Source organism: Squalius cephalus (genome assembly GCF_949319135.1).
Source record: "Squalius cephalus genome assembly, chromosome: 13".
NCBI lineage: Eukaryota > Metazoa > Chordata > Actinopteri > Cypriniformes > Leuciscidae > Squalius > Squalius cephalus.
In genome coordinates this window covers 29,926,407-29,949,497 of record NC_137134.1, presented here as the reverse complement: position 1 = coordinate 29,949,497, position 23,091 = coordinate 29,926,407, and the positions used below count along the sequence as shown (strand labels likewise).

At 38.2% G+C, this 23,091-nt stretch overlaps 2 protein-coding genes and 1 long non-coding RNA gene across 5 annotated transcripts in view; 1 reads left to right on the top strand and 2 right to left on the bottom strand.

Annotated features, from left to right (window-relative positions):
- Window positions 1-1,053: 1,053 nt before the first annotated feature.
- LOC307169848 (CD48 antigen-like) lies at window positions 1,054-10,044 on the bottom strand. Of its 2 annotated transcripts, none has more exons than XM_079890691.1 (6): window positions 9,927-10,044; window positions 7,875-8,195; window positions 7,376-7,675; window positions 7,151-7,261; window positions 6,497-6,567; window positions 1,054-2,566 (listed from the first exon to the last, which is right to left on the bottom strand). In XM_079890691.1, the coding sequence occupies exons 1-6, from the start codon at window positions 9,973-9,975 to the stop codon at window positions 2,513-2,515; spliced, it is 906 nt and encodes a 301-aa protein (XP_079746817.1). In that variant the 5' UTR covers window positions 9,976-10,044; the 3' UTR covers window positions 1,054-2,512. The 2 variants fall into 2 exon arrangements, with proteins under 2 accessions (XP_079746817.1, XP_079746816.1); XM_079890690.1 differs by having other exon boundaries at window positions 1,060-2,566; window positions 6,497-6,597; window positions 9,927-10,008.
- Window positions 10,045-16,904: 6,860 nt separating this feature from the next.
- The window catches only part of LOC307169868 (CD48 antigen-like), a 39,734-nt gene continuing 33,547 nt past the window's right edge, over window positions 16,905-23,091 (bottom strand). The window contains exons 1-6 of one of the 2 annotated variants that reach the window (XM_079890749.1): window positions 22,891-22,951; window positions 21,696-22,013; window positions 20,607-20,900; window positions 20,428-20,538; window positions 20,247-20,308; window positions 16,905-17,691 (exon numbers count right to left, since the gene is read on the bottom strand). In XM_079890749.1, coding sequence (XP_079746875.1) covers window positions 17,647-17,691; window positions 20,247-20,308; window positions 20,428-20,538; window positions 20,607-20,900; window positions 21,696-22,013; window positions 22,891-22,939 — 879 coding nt within the window. In that variant the 5' untranslated portion in view covers window positions 22,940-22,951 and the 3' untranslated portion in view covers window positions 16,905-17,646. Of the gene's footprint in view, window positions 17,692-20,246; window positions 20,309-20,427; window positions 20,539-20,606; window positions 20,901-21,695; window positions 22,014-22,890; window positions 22,952-23,091 lie in introns of those variants that run through there. The other variant, XM_079890750.1, reaches the window with a different exon arrangement.
- On the top strand, window positions 19,906-20,711 carry LOC307169904. The gene is made up of 3 exons (XR_013823238.1): window positions 19,906-20,073; window positions 20,445-20,559; window positions 20,641-20,711. It is a non-coding gene; the product is annotated as an uncharacterized lncRNA (long non-coding RNA).

Sequence of the window (23,091 nt, the reverse complement as noted above, 5' to 3'; positions counted from 1 at the left end):
GGGGCTTTGGCTTCACTTTTTAGGACTTGCGCGGCACGCTTGTTGGCTTCACTGGAAGTTGTCCTGCTCTTATGAAGGCAGTGGATTTTGAGAATCCATGCTTTGGAGGAGGAAGGGCATTGGTGGTGGTTCTCCTTCCTTCCAGGATAATCGCCTGTTGTCCCAGGACCTGATTGTGCCTCCAGGTGTAAGGCTGGGAAAGACTGGTTTTGCAGCTGATGAGGATCTGCCTTAGCGTTGCTGGGGTTTAACAGAGAGGACATAATGGATCTTCTCCAGTCCACTGGTTTATGTTCTTGGGTGTGGGAAGAACATTGTAGGTTGCTCTGATGATGAAGCTCAGTCTGTTTCCTTCCATCTCCCAAATATCCTTCCAGGTGAGCTTACGTTTCTCCAGGTTTTCCCAGTTAGTCCCTGTTTGGACTGCGAGACTGCCTTTGTGCATCTCTTCCTCCTCTTGCTGCCGGACCTCGGCTACTACCAGCTTTCTTCTCTGGGCTGATGTTGCCTTGTACCGTATGGGTCGGCTTGTCCCGAGTCCAAAAACCCCTCCACCTGTCCTACAAAATACCCCCAACAGATTTTGCTTGCTGTATGGCCTCAGTCGATGTCCACTTTCTCCCAGTTGCCAGTCTGAGAGCAGCAGCTTGTATTATAACTGTCACTTTAAAAGCTTTTTAACATACTTATATTAGATGGTGGAGCTTATTCCTGGTTATGATACTGGATCATGCTGTATGCATATGGCTTGTAGTATGCATAATATATATTATTTATCATCCATTGTGTGTACTTCTCACCATTTTCACTTACTGGATGATAAACAGGTGGGAAAAAATCCCCCAGACTTGCATTAAAGGAGGGACCTGAGCTATGTAGAGACAGAAGATCACAGAGACTCGAGGTCAGCTCGTTTGACCGATAAACAAACACAGAAAGAACCCTAGTGTTATTGTTCCAGATGTGAAGTCTTATTTTGAACTCTAGATGGCGCTCTATACAGAGGCTGTTAGATTTAACTACACCATTATGTATAGGAAAAGGCCTATTTCTACATTTAAAACTATTTATTTATAGTATTATAGCAGATGTTTCATCAGTGATTCACCTGCAATTAAAAACACATCATTTGTAACATATATTAAACAAACATTTTCAACAACATATTTAACAAACCCAAAAACATAAGTAAAATTCATCAGATCACTCAATTCATGTGTAAAATTCAAAACAACTGATAGAACGAAAAAAAGGTATCAAGAATAGTTCTTCTTAGAAGGAAGTGTCACAGCTGGAAAAAACTACTGAAACTGTTATTTGAGACTTTTTGTCAAACATCAGCATTGATGGGTTCAGTATCACCGGTGTGTTGTAAAGTCGTTTCTCTGTTGAGCAGAAATCAAATGGTTTCATGTAAGCAGGAATGGAAAAAACACCTTCAACCACATGTTATTCACAGACACGCACTTCACACCTCAGAGAGAGACGATCACAAACTGACACTGAAACTTGTTGCAAGCAGAGATTCAGAACCAAATATGTATTGTGCACAAGTTTATTAACTAAATCACGAACACAACTAATCTAAACATAAACACATACACACAATCACACAATCACACATACACGGGTAAAATGCAAAGTGACAGAATGAAACCGTAAACAGGGAATGAAGCTCTGAAGAAATACAGCTTGACTCTGTTGGGTGAGTGAAGATATAGCAGGCTGAGCTCAAAGCCTGCCATTGCCCAAGGGCCCCGGTGAGGGTCCCCACAGACGTCAACCCGAAGAAGCCACAGTTGAAGCCAGAAGAGAGGGGGTCACTGTGAATTTGGCTCTAATAAAGCCTGAGAAAAGTCCCACCTCTCTGGGTTTGCTTGACCAATGGCCAATGATTGGTTGCTGAGGAAGAAACTATTAAAGATTTTTGTAATACTAATATGTTGCGCAGCCATCGACATATCATATACACGACAATTTCGATCTTCAAAGTACCAATTTATAGAGACCAAACATGGTATAGGTGAGGTTAAATCATAAAATACATAGTATCAAAAAATAATAGTATCAAAAGACATTACACAAGACAGTAGTAATCATTTGTACAATGTCCTGGGGTCCATGCTCATTTACTGTACAGATCAGTTCGTCCATAAATGAATGCAGGAAAGTCTGTGGGTCTTTCCTATGGCCTCTGCTTTTCCACATGACCACATTTTTAGAGCAATAAACTCTTATCAGTTGGTAGTCATGATAACTGAGGCCCTTCTTGCCCTAGTTGGTCCTTTGGCGGATGGGTCCATAGACCCCAGAGTGAGTTTTAAAGATTATTTGTTAAATACAACAAATAATTGTGTCTGATTTGTCTCAGTCGTTACACTGCTGTGATTTCCTGATGAAACGTCATGATTATCACAATCCCAAAACTCAACCATTGACTCGGAGTCTGAGGACGTTGGAGGTGAAATGTTCACAATCTGGGTCTTGTACTCAGAAAAAGACTGAAGTTTAATCATCTTCTCATTGCGATTGGTGCATAATCTACACATTCCTCCTCTTCAACTCTCTGTAAAAAAAAAAAAAAATGCATAGGACAAGATATAATATTAAATGTGATATATAGTTTTTTCTAAGTAACAATACTTTAATAAATATCTGATGGTGCTGTTGTGTTTCGTGATTTATGTGATAGATCATTATAATATGGAAGCCCATTTCCACCACATAAGAATAAAATGCTCTGGTAGATCATTGTTAAGACATAACAAGTCATAATTGTGACATAGAAAGTGTTTCGTCCTTAGGGACGTTTGAGTGTTTTTGGGTGTGTTTCTCTTTTCGGTTCCTTAATTGTGTCTCATAGGCTTGTTCGACTTCATGCAGCTCTGCGCAGACCGATCGGCGGCTGACTTGAAGCAGTGCATGCCGGTTAGAAATTTTGTCCGACTTGATGCAGCGCCGATGCCACGTGACTGTGACGTGTGCCATCAATACCGCGAGAGCGATTCGAGAGTAGCCGGAGAACTCAGCCAGCGCAGCTTCTCTTTTTTTTTTTTTTTTAATTGAAATTCCTTTAACAAAGAAATACAATATACAGCACTGCATTGAAAACATTAAAAAAATAAAATAAATAATAATAATAATAATAAAATAAATAAATAACTGCCTCCTCAAATAAGAAAAAACTGTAGGCTACATAGTACTTAAGAAACTTCTTGTTCTTACTATTATCAATGAGTACAACGACCATATCTCTGAAAGACAACAGTGCTGTGTTGAACAGACGACAGAGAAATCAGTGCGATTTGTTTCATGAAGCGCGCGCTTGCGACATGTTGTGTTAACAATTTCAGAGCCTCAGAGCGGCGCGGTTCATTTGCGGTGCGCATTATTAACAAGAAGAAACTCCATTGTTTCCCACACATAGACTAATTCGTGGCGGTGCGCAACAGAATCAACACCGGCCGCCCACATAAGCGTTTCGTTATATAAAAAAAAAAAAAAAATACGCAATTTAAAACACGCAGCGTATTCATTCAGCTGCATTTCCTTTCCCTGCTCTCCCTCCGTCTCTCTGTCACTCACGCGTCTTTCTCACAAGCAATTTTGTGTCTCGCCAAAGCCTTATTTGATCGCTGAGTGATGTACATGAGAGCTGCGCTTGCGATAGGGCGAATATTACTGAAAGAACCATAGACAGTATATAAACGGAAAGAAAGAGTAGAGAGAGAGCCCTGGTCGCGCGCGCGCACCCTTACCGTCTTCAAACTGTCTTGCGCGCTCTCTCTCGCTTCCTTTGCGCATATTAATCAAAATCAATTGAGAATTGACACGATGGTAAAATATCGGAAGACCGAAGTTTCACGTGGAGCATTCGGGTATTTTTTTCCTGAATTACTGCTGGGTGTTGTGCTAAAAAAAAAAAAAAAAAAAAAACCGTTGCCTTATCTTCTCTGAAAAGCGTTCCGCACATTCAGCTGACATAAAAAACCCTTTAAATAAACAAAACAAAACCTATCCAATGATGAAATGTTTTCTGTGTTGACAAATCTTGTGCGATGTCCTAACTGCCAGTGCCAGGATAATCACACGCGTTGTACAAGTCCGCTTATGACACGTCCGATTCGCGAACTAATGATTATTGATTAATGATAACTAATAACTAAAATCTGTGGGAAACGCTGAACTCGTTTACTCCAATCACTGCTCTGCATTCTGCATGAGATCGCATTACACCGGATAATTCAAATGCCACGAAAGGCTGATTCAGGTCTCCGCTGCGTTTCCCAAAAGCATCGGGAGCTAAGCTGATCGTAGAGACCATAAGTGGCAACGGTTTTATGATCTACTTAGGCATACGATGCTTTTGGGAAACGCAGCGCCTTTCGTGACATTTGAATTCTCCTGTGTAATGCGATCTCATAGTGATTTCTATGTAACTTGGTACATCGTGCAAAATGTTTGTGTGTGTGTCCTTCATGAAACGTAAATTTAGCTGCAGCCAATGACTGCGCGACCCACCTCTTGCCAATCTGCGACCCACAAATGGGTCGCGACCCACAGTTTGAAAACCCCTGGCCTAGGTAATCAATATCACTCCGCTGCTGCTGTAGAAAAGGCTTATGATTACAGGGAACAAATTATAACTAATGCAATGTGATGAAAGGTAAGTTTGATTTCTAACATTATTCTCTCAACGGACATATACATCGATAGTCTAGTGTTATAATTGATTTGCGTTTGGTGCACTGTGGAGTGGGTAAAACGGTTTTTAATGGCTGGCTAACATATATACCATTGACTCGCGCTAGCCTAGCATCGGCTAACTATGCAAATATAAGGACTGGATCATTTAAAAAAAAAAAATTCTCCACTGATGAATAACAACCAGGCTGACTTAAAAATGAGGTCCGATGTCAAAAATCCCGAACCACCCCTTTAATCTTTCCTATTTTGACTGCCCTAAAAACTTCTCGTGTGTGTGCTCTAAGCGTTTTTTGTCACATCCAGCAAACATCTCCTCACTATCTGCTAGCTGCCTGTGTCCTGAACACACTGTAAAAAAACATGGTCTCTGTAGACAGCCCAGGCTCCACAAACTGGCCCAGCCTGGACCACGAAACATAACCAGCCAATAACCGACAAGAATGATTTGGGGGTGGGGTTTAGGGGGATAGTGCGCGTGCACATGAAGGGGGGTGTGGAGAGTGGAGGAGAGAGAAGCATGAAGAGGGAGGTTAGCTAGAGGAGAGATGTCCTGGACAATGACTAACGTTAAAAATTTATATTCTTGAGAATTTTGATATGGCCGACACACGACCAAAGAGACGATGTTCTGATGAACAAATAACAAAGAATAGGGAAAAGGAGAAGGAACACGCAAAGTCCCGAATTTACATCGGAAAAGCGTCCAAAAGGTGGCGAGAACTCCGCCGGCAGAAGGGCTTCCAATCCAATCAGGTGGCTCTGTTTTTCTGGACAGGTGGGTAAATCCAGTTTAGTTTTTCTAAATGGTTCATGACTATTTCAGGAAGCATGGAAGGGAGGGGGAGGGGGAGGGGACGGGATGAGGAGGATGGAGGGTCGAGCTAGCCTCCATTTTGTTTGACAATACTTTGAACGTCAACAAGAAGTGACGTCGTCACCCAACATCGCTTAGAGCACCTTTAAGCAGCTCTTCAAAGCTGGGTTAAGCTGGATGGAGGAGAGGGGTTAGGTAAGAATGTCACGTGACATGCATGGCAAACATTTAGCTTGAATTTTGTCTATACACACTAGGTTAGGGATTTGTGCTACTCTCTTTATTTTTGTTTGGTTAGAGTAAAGTTACGACGTCATGGTCGTTGAAGACTTTTTCTTTGAAATTTTCTTTTTAGTTTATGGTTAGATTGAAATGGTTTAGTAAGTTCCTTTTTGATTGTCTTTTATTTGGCACAAATTTGCCGGTGTGTTTAGTTTTCTTTTTGTGGTTGGTTTATTTATCTTTGTGTAAATATAGATTTTCTTTATTCATATGTAAAATAGTTATCCCTTTACGTTTATTAAATTAAGTTCATTCGAATTTTTGTCTTGTGTCTCTCGTTATTCTCAACCCATTCACAGTGATTATTGGTGACCGGGGCCGAACTGGTTTAATGTTCCCCTTCTCAACCCCTAGATTGTTAAGAGCCAAAGGAGGGTCGTAACAAAATTATGGCATACTAAGTCTATTAGTATGTCATACTGTAATTTCGACAAAAAGTCACAATTTCAAAACTTTGTTGATATTCATAACAAAAGTTGATATTTTCAACTTTTAAGTCATAATTGACTTTTTATTATCAGCATTTTGACTGTCATACATTTTTTTTTTTATTATTATTATTATAAATTAACAGACCATTATTTTTTTTTCTTGTGTGGTGGAAATGGGCTTCCATATTATACAGAAGAAACAAACGCACACTTATCTACATCTGAAATGATAAAAATACTCAATAACAATGTATTGTCTCACCGATTCCTGTGTGTTTCTTTTGTCGAATGTTGTCTCAGCATAAATGATCTCTTCTGAACAAGACGTCTCAGCTGCTTGAACAATAATAGATCCATTAAAACCTGCAAAATTCAATCATACAAATATGGTTCTTCACAATATTTGTTATTATTAGGGCTTTCAAACGTAAAGAAATAAACTTAACACTGCCGATTTTAAAAATAGCATTAACTTTCACCACACACAGTTCTTAAACAAATATGTGTTTGTCATATTTAGAGAGACATTTAAACATAAATCAAACCAATTGGGTTGTTTATTTGTATTAACAAAAGTCATCATTCATTTAGATTTTAATTTGAGCACCAGCTGCATGAAAGTTTTTTTTTTTTTTTTTTTTTTTTTTTCATTTCTGTTTATGAATTTTCAGTGCTGTGTGCGAGTGAGACGAGTAAAGAGCGATGTTGAGGACCATTATAAAGACACAAATTCCAAAATGACTGCATTGTACAGAAAATAACTACACATATTAGTTTGGTTTCATATAAAGGTTAACTACAAAATTAATCATTTTAATTAAATGATAAAATAGGGCTATCAGTTGACTTGTTTAAAGCATATTTTCAATGTATTATTTGTTATAATACTTGTTTAAAAGTTGTATGTAACACTTGCCTTTGTCAATTTTTCTACATTTCCTGCAGATCCAGAAGATCCCGAATCCAGCAACAATCATCAGAGATCCAGCAGAGATCAACACTATCAGAGACACTGAGACTGGAGGAACTGAAGGAGAGGAAAAGAGAGACATTAGTGTGAGTGAACGCATCAGTCTGATCTACAACAGAAGACAGAGATCAGGTCAGTAAATACACACATCTATCATCAGTGCTGTGGTACCTGCACATGTGTGACAGAGTGTGTTGATGTCCAGATGTGTGGTCTGGTTGCTGATGGGATTGTTCAGCACACAGCTGTAGGTGTTTTTATCCTGATATTCCACCTCCAGAGGTAGAGAGAGACTGATGCTGAGATCACACACACTGATGCTGGACAATACACTGATTCCTGCGTACCAGGAGAGAGTCGCATCACACACATTCAACACTGATGAACACACCAATGAACAATTCTGGTGTGATGATGATGATGAAGAACAGTGTGAAGAGTTACTGATGATGACAGGAACAGGCAGACGAGCTGGAAAACATCCGAGAATGAGCAGAAATATGAACACAACAATCAACAATTAAGTGAATAGTAATACATTTTTTGTTGAGTGAGTGTTTAGTGTGTTCATGGTCACTAAATGTATCTGTAATCTCAAACTATAAAATGATTAAACATTTGAATATGTAAATAGAATTTGTGAACGTTTGGACAAATGATCTCTACTCACCATATACAGAAACATTGAATGTTTTTGATGAATTTTCAGCTCTAATTATCTCTAGTTGATAAACTCCAGTATGTTCAGTTCTGGTGTTTGTGATGGTCAGAGATCCAGTTTGATCGTCCAGCTTCAGTCTGTCTCTGAATCTCCCATCAGGAACACCATCATATGTGGAGAAGATTTGCTTCTTTTTTTTAATTTTAGCTATAAGAGACTTTTCAGCTCCAAATGTCCACCGTATATCTTCATCTTCACGTATTTCAGTATCATCAGTTTTTAGAGTAACAGAATCTCCCTCCATCACTGACACTGAATCACTAAACACACCTGATGAACAAACAGATGGCAACACTTTTTTTCAATAAACAATTAGAAGTTATCTCTAATTAACTGTCATTAGAGTATTAGTAGACTGTCTGCTCTATATCTGCTAACACTTTATTTTGATGCTCCTCAACAGATATTCTACTGACTATTAGTAATTTGGCAACTAACCATAACCTAACAATCTAATACTCTAATGAGAGTTAGTTGACATGTAGTTGCAAAGTTACTTATAGTTAGTAGAATGTCTAAAGTGGACTATCAGAATAAAGTGGAACCAAACAAATTCACAGATTAAGGTTTCTGATGGTTTACAAAGCCTGAAATATCAATAGTCTTTATATGTGCTACTGTAAACTTCTAACCGCTACCGTTAAAGAGAGATTTTCTGAATCAAGCAGTGAAACATTGCAGCAGCGCTTACAGGTTGCTAGGAAATATATTTACAGTATCAATTAATGGACTAATACGGCAGCATCATTTGTGGAAAAAAGGCAAGATAATAGCTTAATGCTACTATTCTTATGCAAGAATTATTATTATTATTATTATTTTTATTAATACTTTTAAAAATGTAAATTTTTAACAAGCAAATTATTCAACAAGCCGTAATACTTTAGAGTGTCGTACTAAATATTACAGGCTATTTAATATAGTAAAAAACATAAATGCATTAATTCCAGATATGAACTCAAAGCGGACAGGTTTCCAAAAACAACAAAAACTTTTCCCATCATATATGAGTTTACTTTTAAGATTAACTTTGACCCTGTTCTTTAATGTAAAGGAACGCAATTCAGGCTCAAAATTATGGTTTAAATGTAAATCTGATTATTTCACAGTTTAAAGTTTGGCACAAGAGATTTATTAGTTAAACCTTAATTTAATATGGTGCAACACATCCTCAAACTTTAAATTGTTTTAAAATGATCTGCTGTTGAGGAATATCAATGTATAAAGTTACATATTTATTAAAAACAAATACATGATAATTATTACAGATTGAACATGCAAGTTAATTGTGCATATATGTGTGACCCACTAAACCAGTCATAAGTCGCACGGGTATATTTGTGGCAATGGCCAACAATAGGTTGTGTGGATCAAAATTATTGTTTTTTCTTTTATGCCAAAAATCATTAGGATATTAAATAAAGATCATGTTCCATTAAGATATTTAGTAAATTTCCTACCGTAAATATATAAAAAATATTTTTGTGAGTGAATGCAGCACAATCGCGAACATAAATGGACAACTTTAAAGGCAATTTCTCAATGTTATGATTTTTTTGCACCCTCAAATTACAGATGTTCAAATAGTTGTATCACTGCCAAATATTGTCATATCATAACAAACCATACATCATATTCTGCTTTCAGATGGTGTATAAATCTCAATTTTAAAAAATTGACCCATGTGACTGGTTTTGTGGTCCAGGGTCACATATACACTTCTGATGTGAACCCATTAAAAATGTATTCGAAGATTAAGAAAACAGATTTACAGAAAATATCAGAAATTTACATTTTCTCTAGAGATTTCCATTAATTTCCATGCCTTTCAACATTGTATTTCAGTTTAAAATTCTGAACAGAGACTGAATTCAAAGTTAGTAGATTTCCTAATATTCGTGATTCGTCTGGTACATAACAGCAGATGAAAATAATTTCATTTGAACAGCAGAGCAGCTTTATTACTCTAATATGGGAAAAGAAAATGTTTTTATAACTTACCTATTAGACTCAAGCAGCACAAACAGAACAAAACTAACATGTGAAACATTTCCTTCAGTTGTTCAGTGTCTGATCTAATAAAACTTCCTGCTAAACATACAGCAGAAGTGTTGATGTGATGTGTGAATCCTCCCACGACACAGTTTGACCCTCCTAGTTTCACAACCCTGAATTTGCATGATGTACTATTATAGTTTATCTCAACTTTAACTGTTCTTAATAGTCAATATATTCCTTATTTTTGTCATTTAACTTGCTTTTTGTAAGGTACAAAAGCTTTCAAATGGTACCTTATTTAGGGGGTGCATATTAGTATTGTAAATGTATGTACATAAAGTGTACGTTACTGCTGAAATGGAACATTGGGGCTTTCGCACCGGGTAGTTCTATAAACTAGCCACCAGGGTGAGAACTAAATGTTTCGAAAGCTAGGGCCATTTTCCTGGTTGAATTTGCATCGCCATTAGGAACTCTGAATGCATTTTACCTATTGGGTCACCAAAATCTATAAATGTCTACTTTGATAAAGTATAGAAATATAGTATAGACATACATTTTATCTTTATTAGAAATGATCTTGTTTTTTTCAGTTGACACCACCTACTTTGTCATGTCCCTTCTGAAAGTGTACTTGGGATATGAATACTAAAATTAGAAAAAAGTCCATACATTTTGCCCTTCCCATGAATATCTGTCTGTGCTTTTTTGCTGGTAATGTTTTGTTTTTCTCTAATTAAATTTATAATTATTAATTAAAATCACATTATTTAGTTCTGTACCTCAGTAACCCCTCAACCCCGTTACACAAATCATTCTCCCCCCATAAAAATAATGAACGTATCCTTGTGTGACTTCAATAACAGGAAGTAACATATAAGTCTTCTGAACAACATTGTGTGTAGACACAGGCAAGTTACCACCTTCTTTTGTAACTATAACTTATTTAGAATTGTGATATTGTGGTTGTCAAGCTCAACGACTCAACCCTGTTACATCAAATAAAGGTATAATCTATTACTTGTGAAAATTATCTTTATTTCAACAATATACATGATTTCTTAACATCATGCATGCCATGTGCTCTCCTGTTGTTCACTTCATGTAGAGCAGTGGCCATTTTGAGCAAAAAATCACAACCCCGTCACACTTAACCCCATTACTTCTTTGCCACAAACCGTGCGTACATGAAAAAAAACACAAAAACACACACACACTAAAAAAAACAACTATTTATATGTTAAGCTGTATTTGTCTCTTCAACCCTGTTACCCTATAGTCTCAACCCTGTCACACCTACATTTCCCTTTCAAGAGGTTTTTAAAACGCAGTGCAGCTGCACAGCAGACACCTAGCTGAGCACTAGAGCGGTCATTGGCTGTGCTGCAACAACTTCACGAACCTATGGCGAGGCAGCTCATGCACGCAAACCAATCAGGCTGCTTCGCGCCCTGGCGTGTCATAGCCCGCCAGAATGGGCATGGCTTATATAAGGCCCTATTTTCGCCATAAAAACAGATTTAATCTCTTCAGCAAGTCTCCACTTCGCTGACTTCCGTATTAGAAACCTTCTTCGCCGCCTCGAACAAGCACCTGCAAAGCAGTCTGAGGATGCCGGCTCCTGTTTCAACTCGACGCCACCTTCAGCCCGCTGTTCTGCCGTGCCATTTGCCGCGCTATATCCTTTTACATGTGTTGGAGAATTTCCTTTGCCTCATATAAAAGTCTGTATTGCTGTGTCTCAGTCAGAAACCGGGTTAAATCAGGATAAATCAGGTTAAATCAGGTCAAAGGGTCTGTGAGGATGGAAAAGTACCTAACTAGCTCAGAGAGAAGATGTGTATAGTTAGTTGATAAGATGGTACTAAAAATGTTAATTAAAAATGATGGATTGCACTAGAACACTGCAGGTGCAGAAAGTCATGTTTCCTGAGATTTTTTTAAAAATGATTTTAAAAAGATTTTTCCACCTATTAAAAGATGTATCCGGGAAAGATGATTCTAAAGGTAGCGAGATCTCGAGGCGGAGCAAAAAGAGAAAGATTGCTGATTGGCTACCTAGTGATAAGAAAATGTATAAGACCTGAAGTTCGACCATTGCAAGTCAGATGAACAGCTGCATCTCACTTTGTTGCTTGGTACACAGCTCGGAACTTGCCCACCTTATTATGTGGAGTACAGAAAATTCTCTCCTTTTTACAAGAGCTCTTTAAACGCGGGGCGTTCCCCGCCACGCTCAAAGTATATATAGAGACATAGCGTATTTAGGCCATGCCCACACCCGGGGGGAAAACAATCCAACCGTCTCCATTGACTTTGCATTGCGAGAGGCTGCCTCCTTGTCATTTCTTGCTTCTAACAGAAGACATAAAAATGCCTAAAAGCTGCTGTGTGACAAGGTGTACAGCAAACAAGCTAAAAAAAACCCGAAATACGTTTTTATTAGCTCTCGACCCCAAAAAACGAGTGTTTAGGACATAAAAGTGGATACAGGCAGTTGAGACAGAGCGTCACGTGTCTCATTACTCTGAGAACTAACGTACGCCCGCTGGAGGAAACCGTAATCGACAACACAGGATAGTTTATCTTACAGAAATATAATATATAAAACTGACATTTGGATATTTGACTCACCAGTGACCAAATGTTTAACTTACTGCACATGTAGTGTATTTTTAGTGCATATTGAGTGTCAGGATCCCACAATTTACCCATTCGTTCCAGCCTGTATCCACTTTTATGTCTTCAAACGCTCGTTTTTTGGGGTCGACAGCTTATGAAAACTTATTTCTGGGTTTTGTTTGCTGTACACCTTGTCACACAGCAGCTTTTAGGCATTTTTCTGTCTTTTGTTAGAAGCAAGAAATGACAAGGAGGCAGCCTCTCGCAACGCAAAGTCAATGGAGAACGTTGGACTGTTTTCCCGTGTGGCGCTCTGTCTCTATAGCGGCAATAGCAGCATTTCACGCTCATGTGGCTGGGCAATCAGTGGGAAGAAGGGACCTGGTTGTGCGCTTCCTCAAAGGGCCCAGAAGGCTAAACCCACCTCGACCCCCCCTCCGTGCCTGTCTGAGACCTCTCCATGGTCCTGGAGGCCATGAAAGGAGCCTCATCTGAGCCACTTCAGCTCGCTGACCTGAAGCCTCTTTCACTCAAAACTGCTCTCTTGCTGGCGCTAGCGTCAGTCAAGTGAGTAGGTGATTTGCAAGCGCTTTCAGTAAGTGCCTCCTGCCTTGAATTCGGGCCTAACAACTCCAGAGTTCCTAAAGTGCTCTCCACAGGAGTACAGGTCATTTCACTGCCAGCTCTTCCCTCGTCAGAGGATGAAAGAGATGCGAATTTGCTCTGCCCTGTCAGGGCCATTAGAGTTTATTTAGAGTGTTCTGCCCCGTTCAGTCAGTCAGAACAGCTCTTCGTATGTTTTGGCGGCCACTCCAAAGGACTCGCGGTCACAAAGCAGAGATTATCATGCTGGATAGTGGACGCTATCTTGCTGGCTTATGAGTCTAAGGGCCTCCAGTGTCCCATAAGCGTCAGAGCTCATTCCACGAGAGGTATGGTCTCATCTTGGGGATGGTCGAGTGGAATACCAATTGAAGATTGAAAGCCGGCTGGGCCTCCTCGTGATATTATAACATGGAAGTTCCCGCTTTGCAAGCAAAGATTCTTTCAATATAATAAGTGTTAAGCACATAACTATAAGGCCAATGCATATATCTGGTCCTAGTTTATAGATATTAAAACGAACCGGCTTCGTGGAATGACCAAATCGTACTGGTTTCGTGGAATGACTCCTTTAGTATACAATCTGTTTAACAGCCCTGTCTAATACGCTATTAGATAGAACTGTTATACAAAGAAAGTAGACAGTATATGAAAAGTCTTAGCATTTGCTGTGTGGTTGATATCCAGTGTCGCTAGCTGAGCAGGAATACAGAATTATGTTTCTCTTGGTCTCCTCAAAGTTTCGTTAGATTTCCTCCTTAGTTATAAGGTCGAGAGGTCGATTTATTAGTATCTATAGTTAGATATAGATTAGATATCTATAGTTAGTGTTGTAAATATATAGGCTACAAACTGTGGCTGCATCTGAAAACCTAGACAGTGACTTGTTGCCTCCCTGCCCTGTCAGACTATGACTTAGCAGATAGCGTTTACGCATAAAGATACCTCACCAAACTGATTTCAGAAAGACTTCTGAAGCAGCGTAACGATTTGATGATTGATGACAAAATAGAGAGAGCTTTGGTGACAAAAAAAAAGAATATTTAATTACTACAATACGAACTTCTCGCTAGAAATGTCATCAAAAGAGGGAAAAGTTGGTCAAATTCACTTTACACACAAACTGACCTCCGACCTCAAATTTCAAATGCCATCTTTATTTTTCAGGGATTGGAATGCACAGGATTGTGGGATTTGTCGAGGGAACCAGTGTGATGCTAACTGGATTCATCTCTTCACCACACTGGTTGGCCTACAAGGTGACGTCATACCTTCACCACTCTGTAGCGCTGGTTTTGACCCTAATCTGAAGTAGGGGTTAAAGGTTGTATCAGCGATTTCAGGCCCAAACATAAATGATCACATTCATCTTATCTTTCCTAACGAACCGCTAGCTGCCCGCCCCATAAGCATGAACCAATCACCGACAGGGATGGATGTTGTGAGGTTTTCGCGTGCAGCCGTCATAGGCAGCCGTGCATGAGCGCAAAACCTCACAACATCCATCCCTGTCGGTGATTGGTTGGAACACTATTTATTTTGGTTTTGAGTGGTGGTGAAAGTTCTTGAGGTGTGACCACACCAAAAACTGGGTACTACTGCCAATAGTTCTAGGAGCTGTGAAAAGGTTTCTCTGGTGCAAAAGCCCCTATTAGTACCTTTTGAAAAGATACCACCTCAGTGACCTCATTTCCAGAAAAGATGGGATATTTGTGAAATGCAGTAAAATCAAGAATATGTGATTTTTATTAATTCTCTTGAACCTTTATTTAACTGCCAAAAAGAAAAGATTTCCAATGTTTCCACTGACCAACTTAATTGTATTTGGTAAATATGAACACATTTTGATTTTGATGGCTGTAACACATTCCAAAAAAGTTGGGACAGAGGCAAAATGAAAGTGAAAAGATTACTGTCATGGCTAAATTGCAAAGATATTTCGAAAAAAACAACATTGAGTTCTCAGTCCCAAAGACGAAAGGGACCATCCAGACTTTCATCAGAGACAGATGCAAAAGCAAACATCTGTAATGGTGGTGCATCAGTGCATATTCGTGACGGTATCATTGACGTGGAGGAGAGGTGTTGGTATTGCACATACAGCCATCAAGATGACATTGTTCCTGGGAAGTCTATGGTTAGACAATCATTCTGCACGTGTTACAACAGAGTGGTTTCTTACACACTCTACACCTGCAGTCCAGATCTGTTTATTGCTGATAATATATGGCCCATCATGAAAAGGAGAATCAGACAATGACGACCACAGACTGTTGAGTGGCTGTCTTATATCAGGCGAGATTGCTAGAAAGCCTAACTCTAGTGATTTTAAAATGATGTATATTTTGTCTAAATTTTTAGAGAATGGAAAAACCCAAAGTACATAAAATCGTCTGCCACCTCACAGTGCCAGTTTTACTGAAGTTCATCTTCTGAGTCAGACTGAAACTCCTGCGGTCGGTTTTCTACAGAAATGTGGTTTTGTCTGTTGGTGGACAAACATCTTGCAGGTGAGAGTGTGTTTTCAGTGCATGAGTGTTTAGTGTGTAGGTGAAGAGCTTCTTCCTGTCCTGATACTATCAGATTTGTTAAAACTCTTTAGGCCTAATCTACTGGAGAAAAAACAAACAAGATGAGCAACTGTTTGACACAGAGGGAGAGAAACGGTAACACAATTATCATATTTAACTGCTCAACAGTTTAGAATGTGTTTCTTTTACTTTTCTTTCTTTTTTAAAAAAAATTGGTTGGTTGGAAGGAGAAAGTTTATACATTATGATTCCAGTCATTTTTCTTACCCACAATCTTTATGTAGAAAAAAACTATTTAACAGTTTTAAGTGCTTCAATGTTTCTGTCATTAGTAAGCATAATTTAGTAATTCACAGCATTTTCCTTTGAGGATGTTAAAATACAGTTTAATATTTAGTTACATCGATCTAATAAATGAAAACGTGAGCTCTGACTCAGTATTAAAACATAACTGAGATCATCTCTATCACCTTCACATGCACATCAAGTGACACCATTTTCACATTGTCACATGACTCTTAGTCCTAAAATAACCTGTTGCATTGTGCTGTAGCCTAATGCTGTTTTAGCTGCTGTTATTCAAAACCCACCAGATGGCGCCACTCAATATCGAAAATGAAAGTGATGACAGTAAATATGAGTCAAAGACAGTCAATCTGTAATAACAATAACTGTGTCTATTTATCTTTATAGCTTCAGGTCTGTCTTCAGTTCATATAGCAGGAATATATGTTGTTGTTCTGCTGACTGCTGGTGTGTTTTACTATATAAGTAATAAAAGTAGTAGGCTAGGCTAATAACTCTGTGAAAATGTGTTTTTATTCTAATAGACCAAAGTAATCTGTGATAAACAAGCATCATGAGGCAGCGCAGTAATTAGTAAGATGTCTTTTTTATTTAGTTTATTAGTAATGGGAGAAACAAAGCTTTTCGAAACTTTGAATCAATTGAACCATTGCTTAAAAAAAAAGATAGCTTCTTTCGAATCGCTCGAATCTCCACACGCTGGCGACCCCTGCTGGTCAGAACTTTGGAAATGCAGCGAAAACTCAGTCCAAACATGAATAAAACACCTTTTACAAGCCCATTGTAAAGGTTTTATTGAAGGTGTAATCTATTAAAGGTAATTAACAAATCATATAATAGCATTAAATAAAAAGTGTTTTTGTCATTTTATTAAATTGTAGGATTGTTGGTTAATCAGACCAATTAGAGACTTTTAACTGAAGCTCTTCCTTTTTATTGTACAAATGTGTCTAGAAATGTATAAAATTGTAATAGAAAAATTGTATAGAAATGTATAAAATAAAATGTATAAGAAATGTATGAAATGTATAAAAAATCCAAGATAAGGTCAAAATCATGTAGACAACCACTGGTTCATGGGTTCACAGAGATCATCGCCCCCTAGCGGCAAACCATCGACATTTCCGAGCAGTAATGACGTAACGGAACCTCTTCTACTGAACTCATGTGACTTTGGCAGAAAAAAAAAAAAGAATTTGGCTTTCTGATTGTTTCAAAACAAATTAAAAAATGTTTCGAAAGTGCCCATCATTATTTCATATTTGTTCTTCAGCTCATCCTCTGTGAGACCAGCAGCTGTATTTATAGGGCACTGTCTCGGGTAAAAGTAGCAGTAGGCTAGAGAGATGTGATTTTATGCATTGGACAGAGAATTTTCTTTTTATTCAAACAGGAGTAAAGTGATCGAGAACAGTGAAGGGTGATACAATTTTATAAAGTTTCCATGTGCTAAAAAAAAAACAAAAAACATTTAGTTGTTTCTGGATGCTGTCTTATTTGTGCGCCATTAAATTATACTAATACACAGCAACACAATTGCAGACTTAACAATAGTGCTTATGAGAGTGCATGTGTAAATAAAATACACATAAAAAAAAAAATCAAATAAAAACATTTCATGAGTCAGAAGAAAACCATCCTGGCAGAGATGTTGTATTTGATCACCATTTTGGTGTGATATTTCCATACACGGCCTCCTTTGATTTCTGCAAGGAAAAATATACAGTCAATCAATATACAGTCATTGTAATTGATTGTAGCCTATGGCCTAACCTGGGTATTGCCCATCATCTGTACAAGTTTAATCTCTTGTTGATCACTGTCCCGTATCGGCAGAAGTCATCAGCCTATCCAAATGAATGATGTCCGATCGCTTTGTCACTGATAATCACACACTTGTAACATAATACTTGTGTGAATAAGTGACTGATTTCAGCCCAGTAACTATTTTTAATGTTGGGGGCGGGACTTCAGATTCTAGAAAGCATTTGATAGGACAGTAAATCTGATGTGAAGCTGAAGTGCAGAGTGATGTCTTCAAAAATCATTGATTAATATTGGCAGAAGTGAGAGATGGTTAGTTTTGAACTTATATCTTCTAAACGTGAATCTTGTCATTGTTTTAGAGCACACTAGCTTATAGATAACCTTAACCCTTTCACACGTAAGTTTAAAATATTCTGGCTGACCCCCCAGCGTGAGTTTTTCAAGGCGACCGTTATTTAGAACGGGTCACTATGGTTTCCATGGTGACGCGTCATTGTTTGTCACGTGACACACCGCAGCTACAACAGCGCTGAATCAGAGCCCATCTACGGAGAGCCTGCCCACTCCCTATTAAGTCCTATTGTACCGAATTTTGGTTGTAGTTCCACCAGAGTTCCACTGGGGGCGATCGCCATGAGTGCAAAATGAATGGGAGTCTATGGAGCTAGACGGCTAAATTTGTTTCTTTCACCCGATTGCTGTTGAGAAATCTCAGATTCGATAGTAGGTTTTGCAAGTTCAACATGGGTTATAGGTTGAAAGTTGAATGAACGAGCACTTATGTCCTTTCGATTTCTTACAGGTTGAGTTGTTGTTGCATAACACGCTAGCATTCTGCTAATGAACGCTGATTGGTCAGTGAAGGACTGATTACGACCAGAGATAGGCCTACCGCTTGATGGCATCAATTGCATCCGAAGCGGGACCAGAAACAAACAAAACAAAATCTCTTCTAGCACGTGTGTTTACCTGTGTCAGCTGTGTTGTCGATGCCTCGAGAGAAAAGAAAGTGCAGCACGAAAGCACCAGAGTGACTTAAGGATTGTTGTAAAGCAGTATCTCTGGTCGTACGTACATGTATGACACCATTGACACTTTAAAAGACTTTTTAAAGCAAATAAGTGACTCTAAAAAATCTAACACCCAGCAATGTGTAATTTCTTTGCATCTCCTTTCGAATACAATATTCAAATTACTAGACAAAAAATTATATCCTGAGAAAAGTGGATTTTGATGGGTATAGCGCCATAGACCTCCATTCATTCTGCACTCGTCCTGTGAGCGCCCTCATATGGAATCAGAGTGGAACTGCAACCAGTTCAGAAGCCGGAAGTGTACTGAGAGTGGAAGTTCTCCCCTTATTAGACATTCTCTGGCTGAATGAATGATGATCTGCTTTTATGTCTTTTTTATTCAAAATATTAAAAAATTTGTTAGCTATGGCATGAAGTATATTCCGATTGTCAAATATGCAAGTGGATGTGTTTTGTTGTTTACAAAGCTGGAGCACTAAATGATATTCAAAGTCACATTACATGCTTTTAACATTAAATAAAGCACAAGCAGTACCCGAGATTATTGCCGCACTTTGTGTTTGTTGTTCCAGCGCGACGTCGCAGAAAAATAAACCGTTTCTAAAATAGAATTATAAATAACCAACCGCGACGACGAGACGATTCTATTTTAGAAACGGTTATATTTTTCTGCGACGTCGCGCTGGAACAACAAACATAAAGTGCAGCAATGATAATCTTAGGAACTGTTTATGTGCTTTATTTAAAAGCGTGTAATGTGACTTTGAATATCATTTAGTGCTCCCAGCTTTGTAGATGTAAACCAACAACGGATAATTCACCTCAGATCTTGAAATTAAACAAATGTAAAGAACGTTCAAGTGCATTCTTTGACAAAGATTGTTTTAGTAACTCAGTAGCCTATGTATTTGAAAAATGTTTAAATGGTGTAATATTTGTGAATTTGATCATCCTACATCCATTTTTTTGCGAATGCCGTCAAGATTACTCACTGGTGCTGCGCACTTGCCGCGAGACTCCGCCCACACGCTGTTCTGATTGGCTGTCTAGTGTGGACAGACAAATAATGCAGCTCTTCCTCATCAAGTCTCCCCGACCACGACAAACACGAAAGTCTACCGTACCGTTACAACCCACGATAGAGATAAACTTTCTTCCGGGAAACACAAAAGGTGGTGGTAGGCAGAGACTGGCAGTTATAGTTCACTTTTAAAAAAAATATGCAATGAAAGTGAATGGTGACTGAGGCTGACATACTACTGCCTAAAAGAAACTCATAACAGTGCGGTGAGTAAATTTAAGACTTTTTTTTTTGGATGAACTAATCATTGAATATAATAATATATTATTGTTATTGAGGGAAAATACAATACATCTGTTCACTGACCATCTGATGCATATTGAATACAAAAATTCAAACAGACAACAACTTCTTGCAACAAAGTCATGAATGGTCTTACCCTTTTTCGTCTGGTTGGTTTACACAATGCAGAATCATTCATGTCTTTCTCCTGGGTCTGAACTGCATTAACATTAACATAATGCATACATGTTAAAAACAACATATTTTTTAATCTATTGAAATTGGCCTTATAAAAGATAAATATTTCAACATATGCATTAATTGTTTGATCTCGTTACCTAATTTTTTCCTGCAGATGCAGAAGATCCCAATGACTGCAGCTACAATCAACAGAGATCCAGCAGCAGCCGCAGAGATCAACACTATCAGAGACACTGAGACTGGAGGAACTGAAGAAGAGAGTCATTAGTGTGAGTGAATTTATACACAATCCCATATATCATCAGTGCTGTGGTACCTGCACATGTGTGACAGAGTGTGTTGATGTCCAGATGTGTGGTCTGGTTGCTGATGGGATTGTTCAGCACACAGCTGTAGGTGTTTTTATCCTGATATTCCACCTCCAGAGGTAGAGAGAGACTGATGCTGAGATCACACACACTGATGCTGGACAATACACTGATTCCTTTGTACCAGGAGAGAGTCGCATCACACACATTCAACACTGATGAACACACCAATGAACAATTTGATGATGATGATGAAGAACATTGTGAAGAGTTACTGATGATGACAGGAACAGGCAGACGAGCTGGAAAACATGACAGAATAGAGAGAAATATGAACAATCAGTCTATTTTAGTTTTGAGTGAGTGTTTAGTGTGTTAACGGTCACTGAATGTGTCTTTCAGTTCAAACCATAGACTGTAAAAAAAGATGGACGACGCCCCTTCGCTCTCTTCCATTGATGAGAACTGAAGCCGCTAGAGTCCCGATATGGCGCTGACATATTGGAACTTGAGTCTGCGCAGTAGCGATCTCGGGACCAGACATGCGCAGTAGTGAGCAGGAAGTAAAGCCGCGAAAATCAACACTCCGCCCTCACTCTCGCAGAATGCACTCAGGGAGAGTGGATTCTGCACACTTTTTAAAAAAATGATTGCAGTACAACAATAAAGTAAATACAATCTCTTCAGTCCTCCGAAGATCCCGAAAAAAATGTCCGTTGGAGCTTCAGTGACTACTTCGCTCGAGAACCTGTCAATCACAGCTGTCAATCATGACGTTACACCAACGCATCACGTAACTAACTAAAAAACAACTTTTTGAAACAGACACTTGAACTTACATCCACGTGATAAAAACGACAGCAAATAAAAGAAACCGCCTTTGGAAAAAAGATATTTGAAGTGTAATTTAATTGTTTAGTTGGTCTCAAGTCCCGTTGAATAACATGGGGAGGCGGGGCTTATGACCTATACTAGGACCAGCCACCGGGGGGCGATCGAGACGTTTTGGCTTCACTTTTCAGGGCTTGTGCGGCACGCTTGGTTCAAACTATAAAATTATTAAAATGTGAACTTTTGGACAAATTATCTCTGCTCACCATAGACAGAAACGTTGAATGTTTTTGATCCTTTTCCAGCTCTAGTTATCAGTAGTTGATAAACTCCAGTATGTTCAGTTCTGGTGTTTGTGATGGTCAGAGATCCAGTTTGATCGTCCAGCTTCAGTCTGTCTCTGAATCTTCCATCAGGAACATCATATGTGGAGAAGATTTGCTTCTTTTTTTTAATTTTAGCTATCAGAGAGTTTTCATCTCCAAATGTCCACCGTATATCTTCGTCTTCATGTATTTCAGTTTCATTAGTGTTTAGAGTAACAGAATCTCCCTCCATAACTGACACTGAATCACCAAACACACCTGGAGAACAAACAGATTTACAGATTAAGGTTTTTGATGGTTTACAAAGCCAAAAATATCGACAGTCTTAATATGTGCTACTGTAAACTTCTAACCGCTACCGTTAAAGAGAGATTGTCAGAATCAAGCAGACAGAGAAAACATTGCAGCAGCGCTTATTAATTGCTGATAAATAAATATAAACATGTTAAAAAATGTAAATAAATATATCTATTATATCAATTAATGGACTAATATTAAAGAATATAAGGCAGGTTTCCAAAAAAAAAAAAAAAAAAAAAAAAACATTTTCAATCATATATGACTTCCTTAAGGAGTTTACTTTTAAGATTAACTTTCACCCTGTTCTTTCATGTAAAGGATTCAGGATCAAAATTATGGTTTAAATGTAAATCTGATTATTTTCAAGTTTAAAGTTTGGCGCAACAGATTTATTAGTAAAACCTTTATTTAAGATGAACCCGTGTGGTGGAACAGATCCTCAAACTTTAAACTGTTTAATGTATAAAGTTACATATTTATTAAAAACAAATACATGATAACTATTGCAGATTGAATGTGCAAATTTATTTTTGCATATATACACTTCTGATGTGAATCCATTAAAAATGTATTAGAAGATTAAGAAAACAGAGATTTACAGAAATATATGTAGATTCACTGTAGAGATTTCCATTAATTTCCATGTCTTTCAACATCATATTTTAGTTTAAAATTCTGAACAAAGTCTGAATTCAAAGTTAGTAGATTTCCCAATATTCGTGATTCGTCTGGTACATAACAGCAGATGAATCTAACTTCATCTAAAAAGTTGAGCAGCTTTATTATTCTAAAATGGGAAACGAAAAATTAAAATTAAAATGTTTTTATAACTTACCGATTAGACTCAAGCAGCACAAACAGAACAAAACTAACATGTGAAACATTTTCTTCAGTTGTTCAGTGTCTGATCTTATAAAACTTCCTGCTAAACATACAGCAGAAGTGTTGATGTGGTGTGTGAATCCTCCCACGACACAGTTTGACCCTCCTAGTTTCACAACCCCGCATTTGCATGATGTAGGCCGCCTACTATTTT